The sequence below is a fragment of the Rhinolophus sinicus genome, chromosome 3 (assembly GCF_057876585.1).
Source record: "Rhinolophus sinicus isolate RSI-liver-muscle chromosome 3, RSI-T2T, whole genome shotgun sequence".
NCBI lineage: Eukaryota > Metazoa > Chordata > Mammalia > Chiroptera > Rhinolophidae > Rhinolophus > Rhinolophus sinicus.
In genome coordinates this window covers 140,057,120-140,074,487 of record NC_142503.1, presented here as the reverse complement: position 1 = coordinate 140,074,487, position 17,368 = coordinate 140,057,120, and the positions used below count along the sequence as shown (strand labels likewise).

The 17,368-nt window shown below is 44.5% G+C and overlaps 1 protein-coding gene across 9 annotated transcripts in view; it reads left to right on the top strand.

Annotated features, from left to right (window-relative positions):
- Positions 1 to 17,368, top strand: part of FRMD5 (FERM domain containing 5) — a 265,056-nt gene that overhangs the window by 203,220 nt on the left and 44,468 nt on the right. Inside the window, exons 2-3 of one of the 9 annotated variants that reach the window (XM_088797182.1) lie at positions 15,929 to 16,057; positions 16,176 to 16,259. The exons of 7 other annotated variants lie outside the window; for them this stretch is intronic. In XM_088797182.1, coding sequence (XP_088653308.1) covers positions 16,245 to 16,259 — 15 coding nt within the window. In that variant the 5' untranslated portion in view covers positions 15,929 to 16,057; positions 16,176 to 16,244. The remainder of the gene's footprint in view (positions 1 to 15,928; positions 16,058 to 16,175; positions 16,260 to 17,368) is intronic. One more of the 9 variants, XM_088797183.1, reaches the window with a different exon arrangement.

Sequence of the window (17,368 nt, the reverse complement as noted above, 5' to 3'; positions counted from 1 at the left end):
CAAAATCATCAGCTTGGCCTCTTGTTAGCTTTTGCTAACAGCTGGGGTAAAAGATTTTTCGTATTGGAGATGTTTGAAATGTGGTAGGGTTTGAGTTATCTCGTAATTTTCACGTATTCCAGCTGCCTCTGCCTCAGTAAAAAGGAAAATTGAATTGATCAAAACTGAAACTTTTCCAGTGCTCTGCACTCTCTATCAGGCATGTGCCGCTGTGCTCTCTCGCTGGCTGTGATGTTTCTTGCTTTCTGAGTCACTCTCAGTGATTCACCTTCATCATCCCCTTGCCTCCTTCTCCATCTTCTTTCATCATTTGTTCATTCTTCTTTTGTTTTCCATGCCTTGCTCTTCCTTGAAACCACCTTAAATCCATGGATTGATCATAAAAACCATTGTTTTTAACATCAAAAATTTTAATTTCAAATGGATTTTCTTTTGTAAAGCTTCTTGTAAAACAACACCTGTATCTATAGGAAGACAATTTTAGCCATCAATTTTTGCCTAACTCAGAGTTATCAGCAGGATATTGAGATGAGAGCTTCTAAATGTATGGAATTTGGAACACAGTACAAGTGGGAATTTTGTAACCATGCATGGCTTTTTTTCTTTTTTGTAATTTATCAATAGTGTATTTCCTAGCTAATATTCTTCACAAATACCATTAGATCCAAGGTAAATATCCAGCAGCCATCCCTGTGTAATGCTTGCTAAAAATGAATCATTCAAAATATTTATGCCAGGAAATTCAGATTTTTAGAGGCTATCATACAATGAAACAGAAGTAACCTAAGTACCGGTATTCATTAAATTCTACTCAAATGATAACTTTAAAAGCAGTCACTTCTACAGATACAGGAAAGAAAGGTTTGTTTTGTTTTGTTTTTCTTTTGGACCACTTTACCCTGAATTGACGAGGTGTTTGGGAATTTAAAAGCTTGTACTTTTTAGCTTATAAGTGAACCAAGAGAAGTAGTTTACTGTTTGAAATGGTGTCATCCAGTGTTTTAAAGACTGAAATTGCCTGTGAGACTTCCAGAGTATCTACTTTAATTAGCTTTAGTAAATAAATTAATGAAGTCATCATTCAGTGTCTCTGTCTTTCAAAATGAGCTGGGAGTGTTTGAGGAACAGAGAGGAGGCCATGTGACCACCATCTGGGGAGCAAGGGGAAAGAAGAGAACAAAATGAGGCTGAGACCCCCTTCTGTCCTGGATCCCCCCTGCCCCACCTAGCAGGACTCTTGCTTTAAATGTTTTTCCTAAGCCACCCCAGCCCCCAGACCTTCCCTCCTGAGCACAAGACAACCCACCCAACCTCCACTCCCTTCTTCTCCCCCAAGACTCTCAGACATATCTTCCATGTTTCCTATGCATTTTACGTTCATGTGTTAGAGATATCCCAGAGTCTGTGTGCTGGGATGGAAAGAGAATTAACAGTGGCTCTGAGCCTGAAGTTCCTCATCTGAAAAATGGAGAGGATCAGAAATAATGCAAGTAAATAAAGTGCCTCACACATAGTTCAGACTCTGCCATCCTGAGACACATCGCTTCCCTTCCTGTTATGTCCACATCTATTATATATGAATATATAACTGTGACAGGAGAAACTATTAAATTATAAGTATTTATAATCAACTATTCTCCCTTTGCTGTGTTGAGCAGAGAATTAGATAGAGTTGCAAATTTGAAGCAGTTAGGAGAGAGACAGAGACAGAGAGAGAACAAGAGCACAGAGCAAGAGGATTAGATGGGACTAGGAGACAGGAGAGGAGGAGAGATTTGGGTATCTGCCAGAGGAAGTGAACTTTTGGGGAAGACGTTTCGAAAGTAATTTGGGGAAAAGTTTTGCTCTCGATTGTGCTGTGTACCCCCTCCTCCATGTCCCTCTGAAATTTCCCAAAGGTTGCATTATACTTCGGCGTGTTTGGAGTTGGATACATGTGGTTGTGTGCGCATGCGGTTGGATGTGATTTTTTGTGTGTCAGTATCCTCACAATGGGCACAGAATGGGAGTGTGGCAGGACTGGAAAGGCTCAGGTTGCAGTATTCTCTTCATTCATACTGATATTCTAAACAGGTAAACATAAGTTCATATTCTTAAAAAAACTAAATTGAGACTTCCTGAGTAGTAATTTAAATCAGTTTCCCTCTGCTTATAACTGGTTATGACTTTGGCTTTTGTTTAGTACCCTTGCCTAGTTCTTTGGGTTCAGGAAAACTTTTTATTTAAAAAAAACTGGCATGAAAATTTTTAGTGAAGGTTTCTGCTTCCTGTAATAGCCAAGTACTTCCTATTGAACCAACTCTCCACAGATAACAATTGTAAGTGCTTGACAGAATATTTAAAAAACACCTGTCTCACGCCATTGGAGCATGATTCAAAAGCAGGTAGGAACGGAAGGAAGGTTACAATTGGGAGAGGAAATAGTAGTGGGCGAACTTCCCGTTCTTTTATGGCGTTTAGCTTCACTGCATGTCCCACTTGGTGTCATAAGGCAGTTAAAACTCATAGAAACGACAGTTTCTATCAAACCCACAAAGGTCAGAGTTCGAAACAACCACAGCAGCTAGAAAGTTGGCGGGGGGCGGGGAATCCCAGAGAGGAGAGAAGCAGAAAAGGGAGCCCCAAATTCTATGCATGAATTCCGTCCGGCTCTCTGGCTGACACTTAGCTTTTCATGCCTCGGATAGACTCCTAGGATCCCAGGTAAGCCTGAAGGAATCGAGACTTTTGAGCAATGTTTGTATTTTTTACAAAGGACCTCTCCTTTTTTAAATGATGAAAATAAATTCTTGGTTCAAGGCCACAGGTGGCCTATCCCGGCAGCTCAAGGTGCAAGGCGGGAACCAACCCTAGACAGGACAGTCTTCCATCGCAGAGCGCACTCACACACACCCGCACTCATTCAGACTAGAACAATTTGGACACCCCAGTTAACCTCATATGCACGTCTTAGGATTTGGGAGTACGTGCAAACTCCACACAGATAGTGGTCCTGGCCAGGAGTCAGTGTTTTTCTTACCAACATTATAATGAAACAACCTTATTTGATGACATGCTGTATATGAAAACATGAAATAATACAAGGCTACATTCAATGTCAAAAGGACTGCCATATACCTAAGAGAGTTGTATAGTATCCTAGGGCTGCTGTAACAAATAATCATAAACTAAATGGCTTGAAACAACAGAAATTTATTTTCTTGAGTTCTGGAGACTGGAAGTTTGAAATCAAAGTGTCAACAGGGCCATTCTCCTTCTGAAGGCTCTAAAGAATCTTTCCTTGCCTTTTCTGGGCTACTAGTGGTTGCTGGTAAGCCTTTGCCTCACTCTAATCTCTGCCTCCATCTTCATATGGCTCCTCTGTCTGTGTGTGTCTTTCTCCACTTGGCCTCCTTATAAGGACATTATCCACTGGAATTAGGGCCCACCCTAATCCAGGACGCCATCATCTTAACTAATTACATCAGCAAGCACCTTATTTCCAAATAAGGTCACATTCTGATCTTCCAGGTAGGCATGAATTATAGGGGGATACTGTTCCACCCAGTATAGTGGTGAATAAAAAGTACTGTGAAATATCTAGAACTTTAAGTTCTGGGTCTAATTAATCTTTAAATATTAAAGTACTCTATCTTATGGAACACTATTATTCATGAAAATGTGTTGTGTGTTATGATTATGAACACCTAATTACTCAAGACCCATTTATATTTCAACTTTTATATATGTTGCCCTTGAAAGCAACAAAAATTTCATTTCATTGTAAATATTTAAAATTAAGACACTACTAAGTAATCCTTGCCCTCTCCTGTCCCTTCCCACTTCCATTGTTCCAAATGAGTAAGGTTAAATAAATTTCAGGGAGAATAGGGTTATAAAGCCCTTGACAAATCTGTTTTCTAAAGCAAAGCAATTCCATTAAGCAGACCTAAATTTAGATTGTCAAAACCCCATAGACTCTGCAAAGCAAGTTGTTAAAACTCATAATGAGTTTCAGTGTTGCTGCATTTTGGAAATGTCTACATCTCAGCAGTAGCCCTTATACCGTGTTTCCCCGAAAATAAGACCTAGTCGGACCATCAGCTCTAATGTGTCTTTTGGAGCAAAAATTAATATAAGACCCAGTCTTATATTATAGTAAAATAAGACCAGGTCTTGTATTAATTTTTGCTCCAAAAGATGCATTGGAACTGATTGTCCAGCTAGGTCTTATTTTTGGGGAAATGGTACTAGACTGCTCTAGAAGAAGGAGGAGGCAGATGTGAGGGACTCTTGTCTTTGAGGCTATCATTTCAGGTATTGGAATTCCATATTCTTGACCTTCATAAATTCTTAAATTGTAAATTCCCAGCAACTGTAATTTGTAAAAAGCCTATGGACAAATCCTCTAATGACAGAGATGATTAATTTAAAATATATAATTCAACTCAAAAGAACCAAAGATGAAACACCTTCTCCCTCCACCCCTATACCAGCAATCCTGGCTTTTTCTAACAATATCCTTGAGTTAGAGAAAATGCAAATGAAGCGTAAGAGATTCAACTTAAAGTGAAAACATTTTGCAGCTGTCATGGCTAATTTGATGATAAATATGAGCAACCAATAATTTTCTCAATATATTTTTTGAGTCAGAATCTTAGAGTTGAAAAAATATTGCTTCCAAAGCTCCTGCAAATGGGCTAAATCTTCAGAAGTATTACATTTCCTGGAATTGCCTCTCCTTGGTGTGAAAGCGATCACCAATATCCAACTCGAAGTTAGAGCTGAGACCCAGCTGCTCGGTCAACAGGGGCATCCCCATAGTTTGTTTGTGCAGAATTAGTTTCAGTTCTGCTGGCCAGTCTGGGATAAGGGCATTTGGAATGGGATTTACCTTACGACTTTTATTTTTACCGCTTTTATTCCGTCAATATTAATTTCTTGAATGCCCACTATGTTTCAAGGACTAGGCATACCAAAAGGAGTAAGACAAGGTCCCTTTCCTACCCACCCTGTCTCTGTGACAAACTAGTAGATAGTTCCACCATATTGAGATGGAGGCTATGCCCAGAATACTATGGAAGCTCAGAGGAGAGCTTCTGAAATTTACTTTACAGAACTGTGCACATCTCTATACAAACATGATTTCTGTGCTTTGATAACTGAATTCAACCATGGTACCGACAAGAAGGAAATGTATTCTAGCAAACAGTTTTTTAAAAGACAAGATTTACCAAAACAGTGTGCTCTAAAAATAAATCAATGTAATGACTGATCTAAGAAATCTTAATTATTTCCTTAATTAATTTAATGTCAGAGCCTTAAAAGAGTTAATGACCCATTCACCAAAGTCATGGTGATAACACTCAATTTAAAGATAGTTTTTCAACCTATTCTTTCAGCCTCCTTGTGGAAATTATACTCCATTCCTACTTCTTATTCACGCCCCCTCTTCAAATCAGTCACTTAAGCACTGTTTATTCTGCCACCTAAATGTTTCTTTAATCCATCCCGTTTTATTCTCATTGCCATTAGCAGAGCTCAGTTAGGTTGTCACAGTGATTTTCCCTTACCATCTTCCTGTCCTCCTCCACAAACACAAACTCTATTCATGCCTTATTCCCACTTAAAATCTCTCTACCCCTTGCTGTCACCTACTGAATCAAGTCCTTATCTTGCCACACGTCACTATTACCATCTGGCCCTTGTCTGCCTCTCCATATTGACCTCCTACAGAGGCCTCCTTGTACCGGACACTTAGCTGGAATTCCTAGAACATGCCCTGCTCTGCACATGCTCTGCCTCTGCCAGTCACCCACTCCTAGGCTGGCAAGCTTCTGTGTATCCTTCAAGGCTCAATGTGTAACTCACTTCCTTTGTGAGGTCTCTCTGGTAGTGTCATTCCACCAGACTATCCCTATACCTTATACATAACCTCTGTTGTGATAAATACCATCCTGTTGACAGAGATTTGTCAGAGATTCTTCCCTACCCAAAACTAAGGTTCACTTCTAGTTAACAAGGAAAATGGAGGGAATCATCCCATCCCTCTTCATCTCTAGAGTCTCCCTGGGCAGGGAGAGTAGGCATGAAAAATTCTCACTTGAAGCGCAGGGAGGACTTGACTACACTGAGGAGGCTGCTCCAGAGCCCGGTCTGCCGACTGTGCCACTTCCGGTCTGATGTCACATGCTTTCCTAAGTAAGCATCTTTGACAAAAAGAGCACCCCAGGGAACAACCTGTGAGACCCTCTACCTGGGGAGAAAAACCCCCAGGACCAAATACATTTGCCGATGGTATATCGTTTAGCTGAGGCAGCAGCTTTTCTTGTCATGAGCCAATGATTTCCTCTGGCGTACACACATCACGTTGAAGCTTTGGGCTCTCTGGAGAGCACAAAGGAAGAACAAGGTTGATAGCAGCCTTCAGGGACACAGAGAGTGCATATGTCCTCTTGTGTTACACCCAGCTCCTGCCTCAGCTCCCCAATCTGAGGGTTTGGGATTGCTTACCAGCTCATCTCTAATCTCCAGAATATAGAAATTTGGAAATGTTCTGGTCCTCAAAAATCTAAAAGAAAAAGGTAAGAAGAAATCTGGCTTTAAATGCTGTTCATTTCTTATTCATCATCTTCAAGTATTATGGACTAAGTTACTGGTTTCCTGTTAGGTTTGGAGGATTTCCTCCTTTGTGTGCTCTCAGAGACAGCATCTGGACTTTTTCCAACAGGAGTGGATTTCTGATTGAAACAGGCCAGTGGTGCCCAGGTCTAAAAGATCCAAAGAACTCAGAAAAGAATTCAAGCAATGGACTTAACCACACCTTTAGACATATAAGTCAGAGGATTATAAATCCACCCCAATGCTGCATAGAAGGATGGAGCTGTATGTAGGTTGCTTCTGCTGTAACCATATGAGAAAAATCAAAGGATGGCAATTTAGCATAATGGAAAGAGTGTGAACTTTGGGGCAAGGCAGGCCTGGGTTTGATCCCATATACGAGTTGTATGGTCTTAGACATGTCATTTAACTCCATTAAGCCTTAGTTTCTTCTTTTGTAAAATGGAGTTAATAGAAACCTTTTATATGGAGCTGTTGTTTTAATGCTTGTATAACTATAGAATGCTTTGCACATGGTAGGTTCTTAAGAAATGGTAGTTATGATTTTGGGTTTGTGTTGAGAATGATGTGATAGACTCTGAGGTCCAGCCGGATCTCCCTGGGAGTGCCGTTGGCAGTGGTCCATATCCAGTGACTGCTTGAGGCAGGGGTGTAAAAGGCCTGGCCATTTTGGCTCAACTTGAAACAACTCTGAAGGGCCATCCTACCTCCAGAGCTCCCCTGGTTCAGCCAAGTTGACAGTAGGCCTGCAGCACAGCTCAACTTCCTCCTCTACCCACTCCAGCTTTCCTCTACTCCTTTCCATGGGTGTCGATCCCCGGAGCACTCCTTAAAAATATCCTGCCTGCTAAACTCCATCCCAGAGTCCATTTCCTAAGGAACCTGACCTATGACAAGTGTTAAGGCAGATGTCCAATCCTGTTTTAATAAGTACCCATTGATCCGAGGTGCTAAAGCCCAAAGAATATCCTGTGACACCTTGGCCAGGTGTCAGGAAATATTTTAGAAAGACAGGCAAAGCATCAGAAAAACTGTAAGGGAAAGAGGATGTCCCTAGAGACCTATGGAATTTGCCCATAGGAAGGCATTTGATAATTTCCAGAAGTTAAAAACATCCTAAATCCTATTCCACTTGAGCCCAGGAGCAAGGAAGTGTTTTCCAACATTAACTCCCTAAAAAGTACTTGGCTGTGAGATTCACATCAATGTAATTAAGCAGATGTAATGATTAGCCTTTTCTAGTATTGAACTTTTAATTCGCTTTCCAATGGCAAGGACCCAGCTAGAGACCTTCCTGGAAGTAGAGCCATGTTTTCCTTTCCTATGACTATGTGTGGGTGGCCTAACCAGTTATTTTGTAGCTGGGCTGTCCTGCAATGTTCTGGTGCCCAGTGACGTTGAGACTGGGAGCCCCTGCCCCACTCAAGTACAACACACCAGACAAGGTAATACCTGGGAGACTGATCCTGAAATGGATTTCTAAGGTTTAGTTAGACTGCACTTTGGACAGGGACTCCATCTCCAGGAAGTCTTAACCCCAGCACGATTCTTCTCTCTTCTTTCCTACACTGATCTCACTGGGTATTAGGAGGTGAAGACTCAGCTGATCTTCAGCTGTTAGCCTGGTCGTGTCACTTAGTGGTTAATCAACAGCTACTTGCTGAGGAGCATGTACAAGGCTCATGTGCACGATGAGTGCCAGACTGGATCCCACGCTCCACCTCTCCAGAGAATGGAGAAGGAAGTGGACATGAGCGCAGGAGGGACAGCAGTAGGACAGTGAAGAGGTACAGATAGTGCCGTGAGATTAGAGGAAAGAAGCAGGCTTTTCCTGAGCTGCTGTCTCAGATGTCTCTTAATCCCATATCCCTGCAACCTTGAGAAGGAAGAGGTAGGGCCTCACCCAAAGTCGTGGCTTTGATATACAGGTGACCTGTAAACAACACAGATTTGAACTATGTGGGTCCACGTATGCATGGATTTTTTTTTAAATAAATACAATTGGCCCTTTGTATCCGTGTGTTTCCTATCCATGGATTCAACCAACCATGGATCAAAAGCAGTATTATCGCATTCCCAACCGCAGATTCCCAACTGCAGATCTAATACACTGTTTCCCTAGTTGGTTGAATCCACAGATGCAAAGGGCCAACTGTAGAGTCTAAAGTTATACGTGAATTTTCAACAGTCACTGGGGGAGGGGGAAGGTCAGTATTGTTCAAGGTTCAGCTGTATATTGAATTGAGTGTTTTTCCAAGTGGTTTGTCATCCATTTTTTGGCCCTCAAATAATACAGTATTGAGTTTGCGGCAGTTGTGCAAGAGTCTTTTCAGTTGTGACATCTCAACTTAGTGTTGCTGTGCAGCCCTCAAGGGACTCTTGGTCTCAGTGTTGGTGGCCTTGCCATGCAAAGGCACAGAGATGGCAAGAATGTGCTACTCGCGCACTCATCCCTACTCTTCAGGCTGAAGAACTGCTGGAGCAGCAGTGACACACTTCCGGAACTCTTGCCCCTCTGCTCTCTCCAACACACTGCAAGGCCTAGACCATGGTTTTGCCTGATGCCTGGGGATCCGGTCATCCCTGCCCCATCCCCAGTGCCCATTAGGTGATACATTTTCAAGCCCATGAATTATTAATAGACCAAGCCTGTTGCTGCTCAGACACTGAAGTGTTACATCCAGGAGAACCCTGAGGAAACTAACAAGTTCAGGGACCCAGGGACACTCACCCTTGCTTTTACCTCAGCCCAGGTTCACAGGCCCTACCTCCAAAACAAGTTTAGGATAGTGCAGGAAGAGGTGAAGGGACAATCACCTCTTCCCATCTATCATTCCCTGTCCCTTCTTTATTGGACAGTTGAATTCTCAACCTTCTATACAGGGCCAGGCAAATAAACTTTATTCCCCACCCCCACCCCAGCCAGACGGTCACCCCTAAAGCCCTCCCATATAGAAATTCAGGAGCCTAGGAAACCATAGGCCTGGGGAGAACAGGGGGAGGTAGAGCCTCAGGATCCATTCTGAGAAGATCCTGAACAATCCTCACTTACTGGAGGCATGCACTGGAGACCGAACAGGGTATTTCCATCACTCCCAGTGGAATGTAAAATGACCAAACTCATAGCAGGATAACAGTTTCACATAATGGTCTTCACTGTCTCCGGTCTGCTAGAGGCAGTTTCTAGAACTGAATGAAGTGTTTAGTTACTCTTTCTATTTAGTTTGAGCAATGATCCTGAGTTTTTTAAATTAATTAAACTAGCGATAAATGTCTTAATAAACATCTACCTTGTAAAGCTACCTAATTACCCTTTTTCAAAAAAAATCTCCTTTTTGTCATTGAGAAAGATGGACCTGGAGTGTGATTACCCTGGTCAACTAATAACAGAATCAGTGACTTTGGGCACATCAGGGGATGTAAGATCATTTATATAGCGGGAACCTGAGGCTCAGAGAGGGAAAAGACTTTTCCAAGAGACTGCGGTCAGAATTTGCCTTTTCTTATTCCCATCATTTCCCTCCTGCCCCAAACGTCCTGCTCAAAGCTGAGACTTGTCTGCCTGGAATGACATCCTTGGGGCACATACCATATACCTATTCATTTCCCACTCCCTCATGGGCGGATAGCTGGGTCCTCTCCCAGGAAGAGAGAGAAAGGAGAAGGTTGGTCATGACAGCCAAGACAAAACTGACCAAGAAGCTTAAAGAACACAGCTACAGGGAGAAGGCAGTAGGAGGCAGAGGTTTAGGGCAGCTCCCAACCCACCTCCTAGACAAGAGTCCCTGGAGGTCAGGAGAGGAAATGTTCTAGAACAGACTGCCTGCCACTGACAGCAGAACTGAGGTAAGAAGGGAGCTTTCTGTGAATTAGGTTTGATGATAACTGCCAGCTTTAGTTTCTGATAATCTAATTCATGGCAAAAGTGCAGTGAGTTTTTGAGCTACTTAGCCATTGAAAGTCAATGGTCCTCTAGATCCATCCATATCGTTGCAAATGATAAGATTTCATGTCTAACTATTACATTGTTTTGTACACATTAAACAAATAATTAAAAAAAGAAAGTAAGTAAGTAAATGGTAATTGGGGACTTGAACTTTCCAGCCAGAACTGGGCAGCTGCTCACAGTCACCAAGGGCAGAATTTGAAAACCTGGCAGGAAGGAACAGAGTTGCTCTGTGGTATTTAACTTACAAGCCTAATCCTCCAAAGTTGGCACTCTTGGTATGTGAAAACATGAGAGTGAATAAAAGTGAAAATTATGCTGACAGCTGAATTGCAGTGGTGTTCAAATACCCATTTTTCCTACCTCTTATCCCAGCATTTTTGCTGCGAGAGCTAATAGTGACCAACAGGTGCTGGAGAAGGGTTGATCTAGTGTGTTGATCCCCAGACCATCAGCATCACCTTGGAACTTGTTAGAAATGCGAGTTACCAGGCCCCACCCCAGACCCACTGAACCAAAAACTCTAGGAGAGGCGCCCAGCATTCTGGGTTTGAGCAACCTTCCAGATGCTTCTGATGCAGGCTCAAGTTTGAGAGTCCAGAGCATGGTATGGTTCTGAATTTGTTGTTTATTAAGAAAACTCTACTTTCAAGTGAGCTAGCCATCTGCTTCCTACCTTGCCTCCCCCTCTACCACTGGGACAACCACAATTGGGAGATTTGGGATTTGTCTTCAGCATTTGTACAGTAAACCATCTCGGCACCATCTGTTTGGCTCCTGGCCCCAGCTGTATCACTCCTCTCCTGGGACTCTAAGTTTTGTTGTTCCGTTGAGGTGGTTTCCGCTTATACTAGGAAGAGAGGCATTCATAAATGTGGCTTTGTGTCGTCAGTGGGGCCATAGGCCAAGAGTCAGGCCCTGGAACCTCACTTCCGAGTTCTATCTGCTGTGATGAGGGACTTCTCAAGGGAGGCGCTGGCAGTCCTAAGGAGAAGCAGTACAAATGGCCTGTCTGTCTGGTCCTGCCAGGGATACAATAGCTGTGAGTGACTGGGTGAGCTCTGGGGAACCTGGGACTCTGATCAGAGAACCACAGGCTCTACTTGTCTGTCCCTTCCCCTTTATCTGCCAACATGATGGGCAGTTGCCTGAGGATTCCAGGGAGAGGAATTTGAGACTACAGTTAGCTCACATTGCTTTAACTCCAGAGAGAACCAGTTAGGTTTTTTTGAAAGAGATCGAGGCTCTGGATTAAGTTAATGTAATACATTTTGCCAAATGCTTTTTTCTTTTTCTCGTTAAAGATGAGGTATTAAAAGGGACTGTATAGTGTCTGTTGGAACTGTATTGTAGCTCATCCTCCACCTCACTCAACTCCTCCTTCCCCAGTGTTGGGAGCGTGTCAAGAGCGTCGCATAAGAAGCTCTGTCTTTGTCTCTGCAGTGCTGAGTAAAAGCTGCCAAGCCTCTGAGGGGTTTGGGTTCATGGCATATATTTGATATTTTCTACTCTTCTTCCAACCTAGTCTAGGGAAAATAGCCTTGGGGTATGGAGAAGATGTCAGTCTGTTCTTTGAGAGCCCTGTAGGGCAGATTTTCAAAATGGTGGCCATCCTCCTAAGCTTGAGGATACAGCACAGGTGGACGTGTACCAGGACCCACCTGAGTATTCTCATCCCCAGAGGAGTAGCTTTTGTTCCATGAGTACGCAGTCTCATTGCTAAGGTCTTGTCATGTTCAAGTTCATTCAACCTAAAGGAAGAGGTCACAAGGAGGCAGAGAAAGAAGTTGGTAGAAAAAAAATGCACAGGGTTTTTATGTATCTATGTCTTTTATTTTGAGCCTCACAATAATCCTTTGAAAGATATAGTATTAGTCTTGTTTTATAGATTAGGAAACGGAAGCTCAGACAGATGACAGTCTGTCACCTTAATCTGTGTCTGCTCAGGTCTGGTGTCACAAGCTAAGACACGGCAGAGCAGGGCCTTAACTCCGACCCTAGTGCTCATGCCCAGTACCTCCGCCTTCCCAGAGCCCTCCCCTCTCTGCTCTCTTTGCCTCCACCTCAGCGTTTAGGGGACATGAGTGACCTAACAGGATAGTTGAGAGGGAGATTGCACCGGGACTCAAAAATGCTGGCCTCTTTCGTTTATATCCAGCTCAGAATCTATCACATTTGTTGGTACTGGCCAGTAAACAGCTTTCTGGTGAGAGCAAGAGAAATTGGGGGGATAGCCACAGGGTTTTGAGAAACAGTGAGGATACTGAGCTTGCCATATTTCACATGACTGAGGCCACTCATTACAACACCAGAAATTCCCAGATTTGCCAAATAACATGTACATTTGCCCTTAGGGGGGAAAAGGCAGTAAAATGAGTTGGGGGCCAGAGGAAGTCAATTTACCCCCCAAATTCTGGACTTTCTTCATAAGTCATCTGAAGCAACATTGTATGAGTGAGTGAGTGAGTGAGTGAGTGTGTGTGTGTGTGTGTGTGTGTGTGTGTGTGTGAGAGAGAGAGAGAGAGAGAGAGAGAGAGAGAGAGAGAGAGAGAGAGAGAGAGAGAGAAAGAGAGAGAGAGAGAAAGGGGGGGGAATGAAAATGAATTTCTCACAAATACAAAGTAATGAGTTTTTTCCTAATAAGCCTTGCTGAGTTTTCAGTAATTCTGCATCTGTGACATGACTAGTCCAGAGATATTTAGCACTGGCTGGAAAACTACAACCAAAATATATCAATCAATAGCAAGAAGCAGTGAGGCTTCTAAGAGTCACCTTACTGTAAAAGTGGCCTCATCATGGAAAATAGAGACAAGTTTGCTTTTCTTCAGGCCCAGCTCAGGCTTTTTTTCTTCCCAGATACTTTACCAGGTAAAAGGAATCCACATGGGAATGATGGCTATTGAAGCATCATCATTGATAACAAGTCTACCCCTCTCGTTCCTGCTCTTACATGCTGTACAAACAGCAGGTTTGAAGGTTCTGTTCAGAGGGTCCTAATTGCCCTTGTTGAGTCTGGGTTGGACCATCTGTGCTGACAGAACACTTAGTCCTCCCTCCCATGACATTTACTTGCACACAGTGACCTCCATGTTCCAGACTGGATGTGTTTCCCCGCCCCACGTGCACATCTTCTGCAGGCCATACGCCATACCATGTGGTGATGAGCTCAGCCAGTTCCCTGACCTGAGCAAGGACTGCCAGCAGGGCTCCCTGAGGCACCACGCCTGGCATCTGAACCTACAGATATCTATTTGCATCATGAAAATCACCCCGACTCCCTCAATTTACATGTACAATGGCAAGTATTTGTACAAGTTGCTGTGTTTATTAAGGATTAGGTGAGGCCAATGGCTTCAGGAGAGTGGATAAGCACTGTGCCTCTCACCCTCTGAACTGTGACTTCCCTTCACCGGGGCCGGGTCTCTCCTCCAGTCCCCACACGGCCACCTGGCCCCACAGCAGCTACCCCACGTGGTGCTACAGCCTAGATTCCAAGTGCCTGTATGGGGCCCATCCTTCCCAGCCTTACTGTGAGTCCTGGAGTCCATCTCCTCTGAGGGTAGGAAGCAGAGGGCACGCTTGGGCAGGGCTCAGCTATGGCCTTGCTGCATTTGGGGGGACCTGCTATAGAAGACAGTATGGCTGCATTGTACCCTGGAATGAACTTCCCCATCTTCTCCCAGAGTGAGCTGGCTGCTTTTGAGCTGCAGCCTCAGCAGTTCCTGGACAGATTTTGTTGGTTTAGGACTAAGCAAGAAAAGTGGGCTCCTGGGCCAGGAGCTCGGCAGGGGTTCCCTCCCTTCAAAGAAAATGTGCTGAGGTTAAGAAATCTGGGGCCCTGCTGTTAGCATTTGTGCCCCGTATCCTCCCTCTGCCTCGGAAAGCTGGGCTGGGTGTTGCGTGTGAACACAGAGGCAGGACTGCACCCCAGTAATTGATTCACACTTTCAGTTCAGCTTACTCATGCCACAGCCCTGAGAAGATGAGCTAATGTGGCTGTTCCTCTGTGACATTAAAGTGCTTTTCCACAGCATCTGCTCCTGAACCTGGCAGACATCGGCACACACATGCCCTTAGAGGACACTGAGGAGGAAAGCAAAGAAGTGTTTGGCCTACAAGAAATTTAAATGGAAAATTAAGCTAGAATAGAGAGGCTGGCTAAGAAGCCATCTCACCCCCGTTGCCCACTCCTTCCCTGTCAGGCCTCTGAGGACAACTTGTTTGGCTCTTGTCCTCTCCCATAGGCACCCCATCCTGCCCTGGCCTTTTTCCATCCCTGGATTCTTGTGCCTTTGGACTGCAGGTGCCTGCTGTCTCCTGCCCTGCATCTCCCCTCTGCTTTCTAAGGGCCCATGAAACTGTGGCCAGATCCCCTTTAACAGCATGTGGCCCAGGAGCTGAGAAAGTTGGGCTCACTCTTGCCCTCTTCAGGACTCGCGTAGTTTGCTCTTAAAATCGGCCTGCCTCACAGGTAAGCCGGATGGAATAAGGTGAGGCCTAATGAGTGGGGAGCTTTCACATGTCAGCCCCTCTGATCAGGATGCACCCTGCCAGAGCCCCTGGGATTGACACCATGATGGGTGTGAATAAAACTGTTCTCTTGTCCAAGGGTATTGACAATGAAGCAGAAAAATGCGATTAACTTTGACTAGTTTAGGTCACTGGTCCACGCCTGCGTATTGCTTGCTGCCTCAGTCCCTTCCCTGAAGAATAGACAAACCATAGAGAATGAGAACCAGGCGCTCCAGGGAGGGGCAGGAATGTGACTTCTCCCAACCTCAAAGCTGCAGAACGACTCTAAGGGGCTCACGAATCATTCTGTGCACCATGTAGAGAGAGAGAATGGATTACACTTGCATGCACTATTATTTTCAAACATGTGTGGGTTACTACTGTGGTTCATAAAATACAAATTTATTTTTAATGAGTGCTTAGTAAGTTATTTTGACCCAACAATGACTTTGGGAAGAGAATAACCTCAGAGGTGTAGCTGGGTTTGGGTGCTCTGCCTCAGCTCACTTGCCCTGAAGATAAACATCCTCAGGCCGGGAGCCCTGATTTTGTGACTAAACAGTAAGCACTTGTCACCCTGAGTGCCTGTTTCTTCAGTATACTCAATGGCAAACATTCAACATACAATACATGGATTAGCCATAGTGTGAGGGCAACTGCAGGCAAAAGGAAAAGAAGATAGAACTCACTGGACTTTGCCATCCAGCCAAAAGAGAAGACTGCCCACCACAGAATGTTCCAGAAAGCCCCAGACTTAGGGCGGGGAGACCATGGAGAGGAAATACTAGGACACTGCTGGCTTCTGGAAGTGCAAGGGGACCCACAAGGCCAGGAAGTTTAAAATTCCTAAACTCTTGCCCCTGCCGACAGCTTCTCGTAGGGAGCCTACCATGATGATTCAGCTGAATGTGACCCCCGCCGAAGGCTGCTTCAGGTCACTCCACCAGCCACAGACGTGAGCGCTCCAAGAGAGGGGCAGGTTGCCACTCTCTGTGAAAGGTACCACAGCAGTGCTCTTAGTTGATTCTGCCTTTAGTTTAAATTTCATGGAATTCTGCCATAAGGAGAAGCTCTGTCCTAACCTCTCTCCCTGTTCCCCTCACCCCCCACCCTCCAGCCTTGGAGAAACAGCAAAGGAAGATGCTTCTCTTCATTAGTCTACACAAGAGCCTTTTAGCTCAGAATCATGCATCTACCACTGGTAAATGGGAACCTGAGGGAACCAGGACTTCATGGTGGGGAGCAGCGGTTTCACCAGATGTTGAGAAATAACAAGAAAAGATCCTTTTTTATTGATACAGAGAATGTGTAATGAGATATGTTTTTTCATAAATACCTGAAGAGAAAAGCCATGCTTCCTTTTTCTTCCTATGAAGTGGGAGAACCCAGGTGGGAGCTACTGAATTTAAGGTTCTTACCAACTAAGAGCCCTGTAAGTGTATGTGGGCTGCTGGCCTTTGAGAATGAGTTGTTTTTATGGAAGGCACGATTCTTAGGAAAAGCCCGCATGATTACTATCACAGAAGCACCTTTCCCCCAGGGCGACCCCGGGCTCCTGCTAATACGGTTGTTGTATGTATGAAGTGAACTTTAGCCATTAAAACTCACCCCCGCTGATCTTAGTATAGCAGCCAGCTTGGTGCAAAGTAAAATTTGCAGAGAAAAATATTCATAATATGCAACTGTCTCTTAATATTCCATTTCAGTTGCTCTGAGAAGGGTAATAGCACAGGGCATACTGCTTGGAATAGAGTTAAACATAGTTCTCTGCGCCCAGAAGAACCTTAAAAATGACTTTAAGCTCTCCCCATATTCTGGGGCATCACTAAGAAAATAGTTGGCAGCCCCTACCCCAAAAGACAGTCATAGATGGAGTCCTTTGAAAGACCTGATTCGCGGCCCACTGCCCAGAAGTCCCAGTGTGATTCCTAGCAAGTCTCTGTTCTGAAAGTAGCTCTTTCTGGTGGCAGACCAAAGGGGGGGAGAATGGGGCCACGGCCTTGGGTTTATGTTGTGAGAAGGAGTGTGGGGGGCCAGCAGAAGGGGGAGTGCCCACACAGCACCACCTTCTCAGTTGAGCTGTCTACTCACTCATCCTCCCAGTCCTCCAAGGATAAGCTTCTTAAGATATTTGCTGGGGCCCATCTGGTGGCTCAGGTGGTTGGAGCGCCATGTTCCTAAGGCCGAGGTCGCCGGTTCGATTCCCACATGGGCCAGTGAGCTGCACCCTCTACAGCTAAGATTGTGAACAACAGTTCTTCCTGGGGCTGGGCTGCTGCGGGCTACTGTGTGCTACCAGGAGCAGGCGGT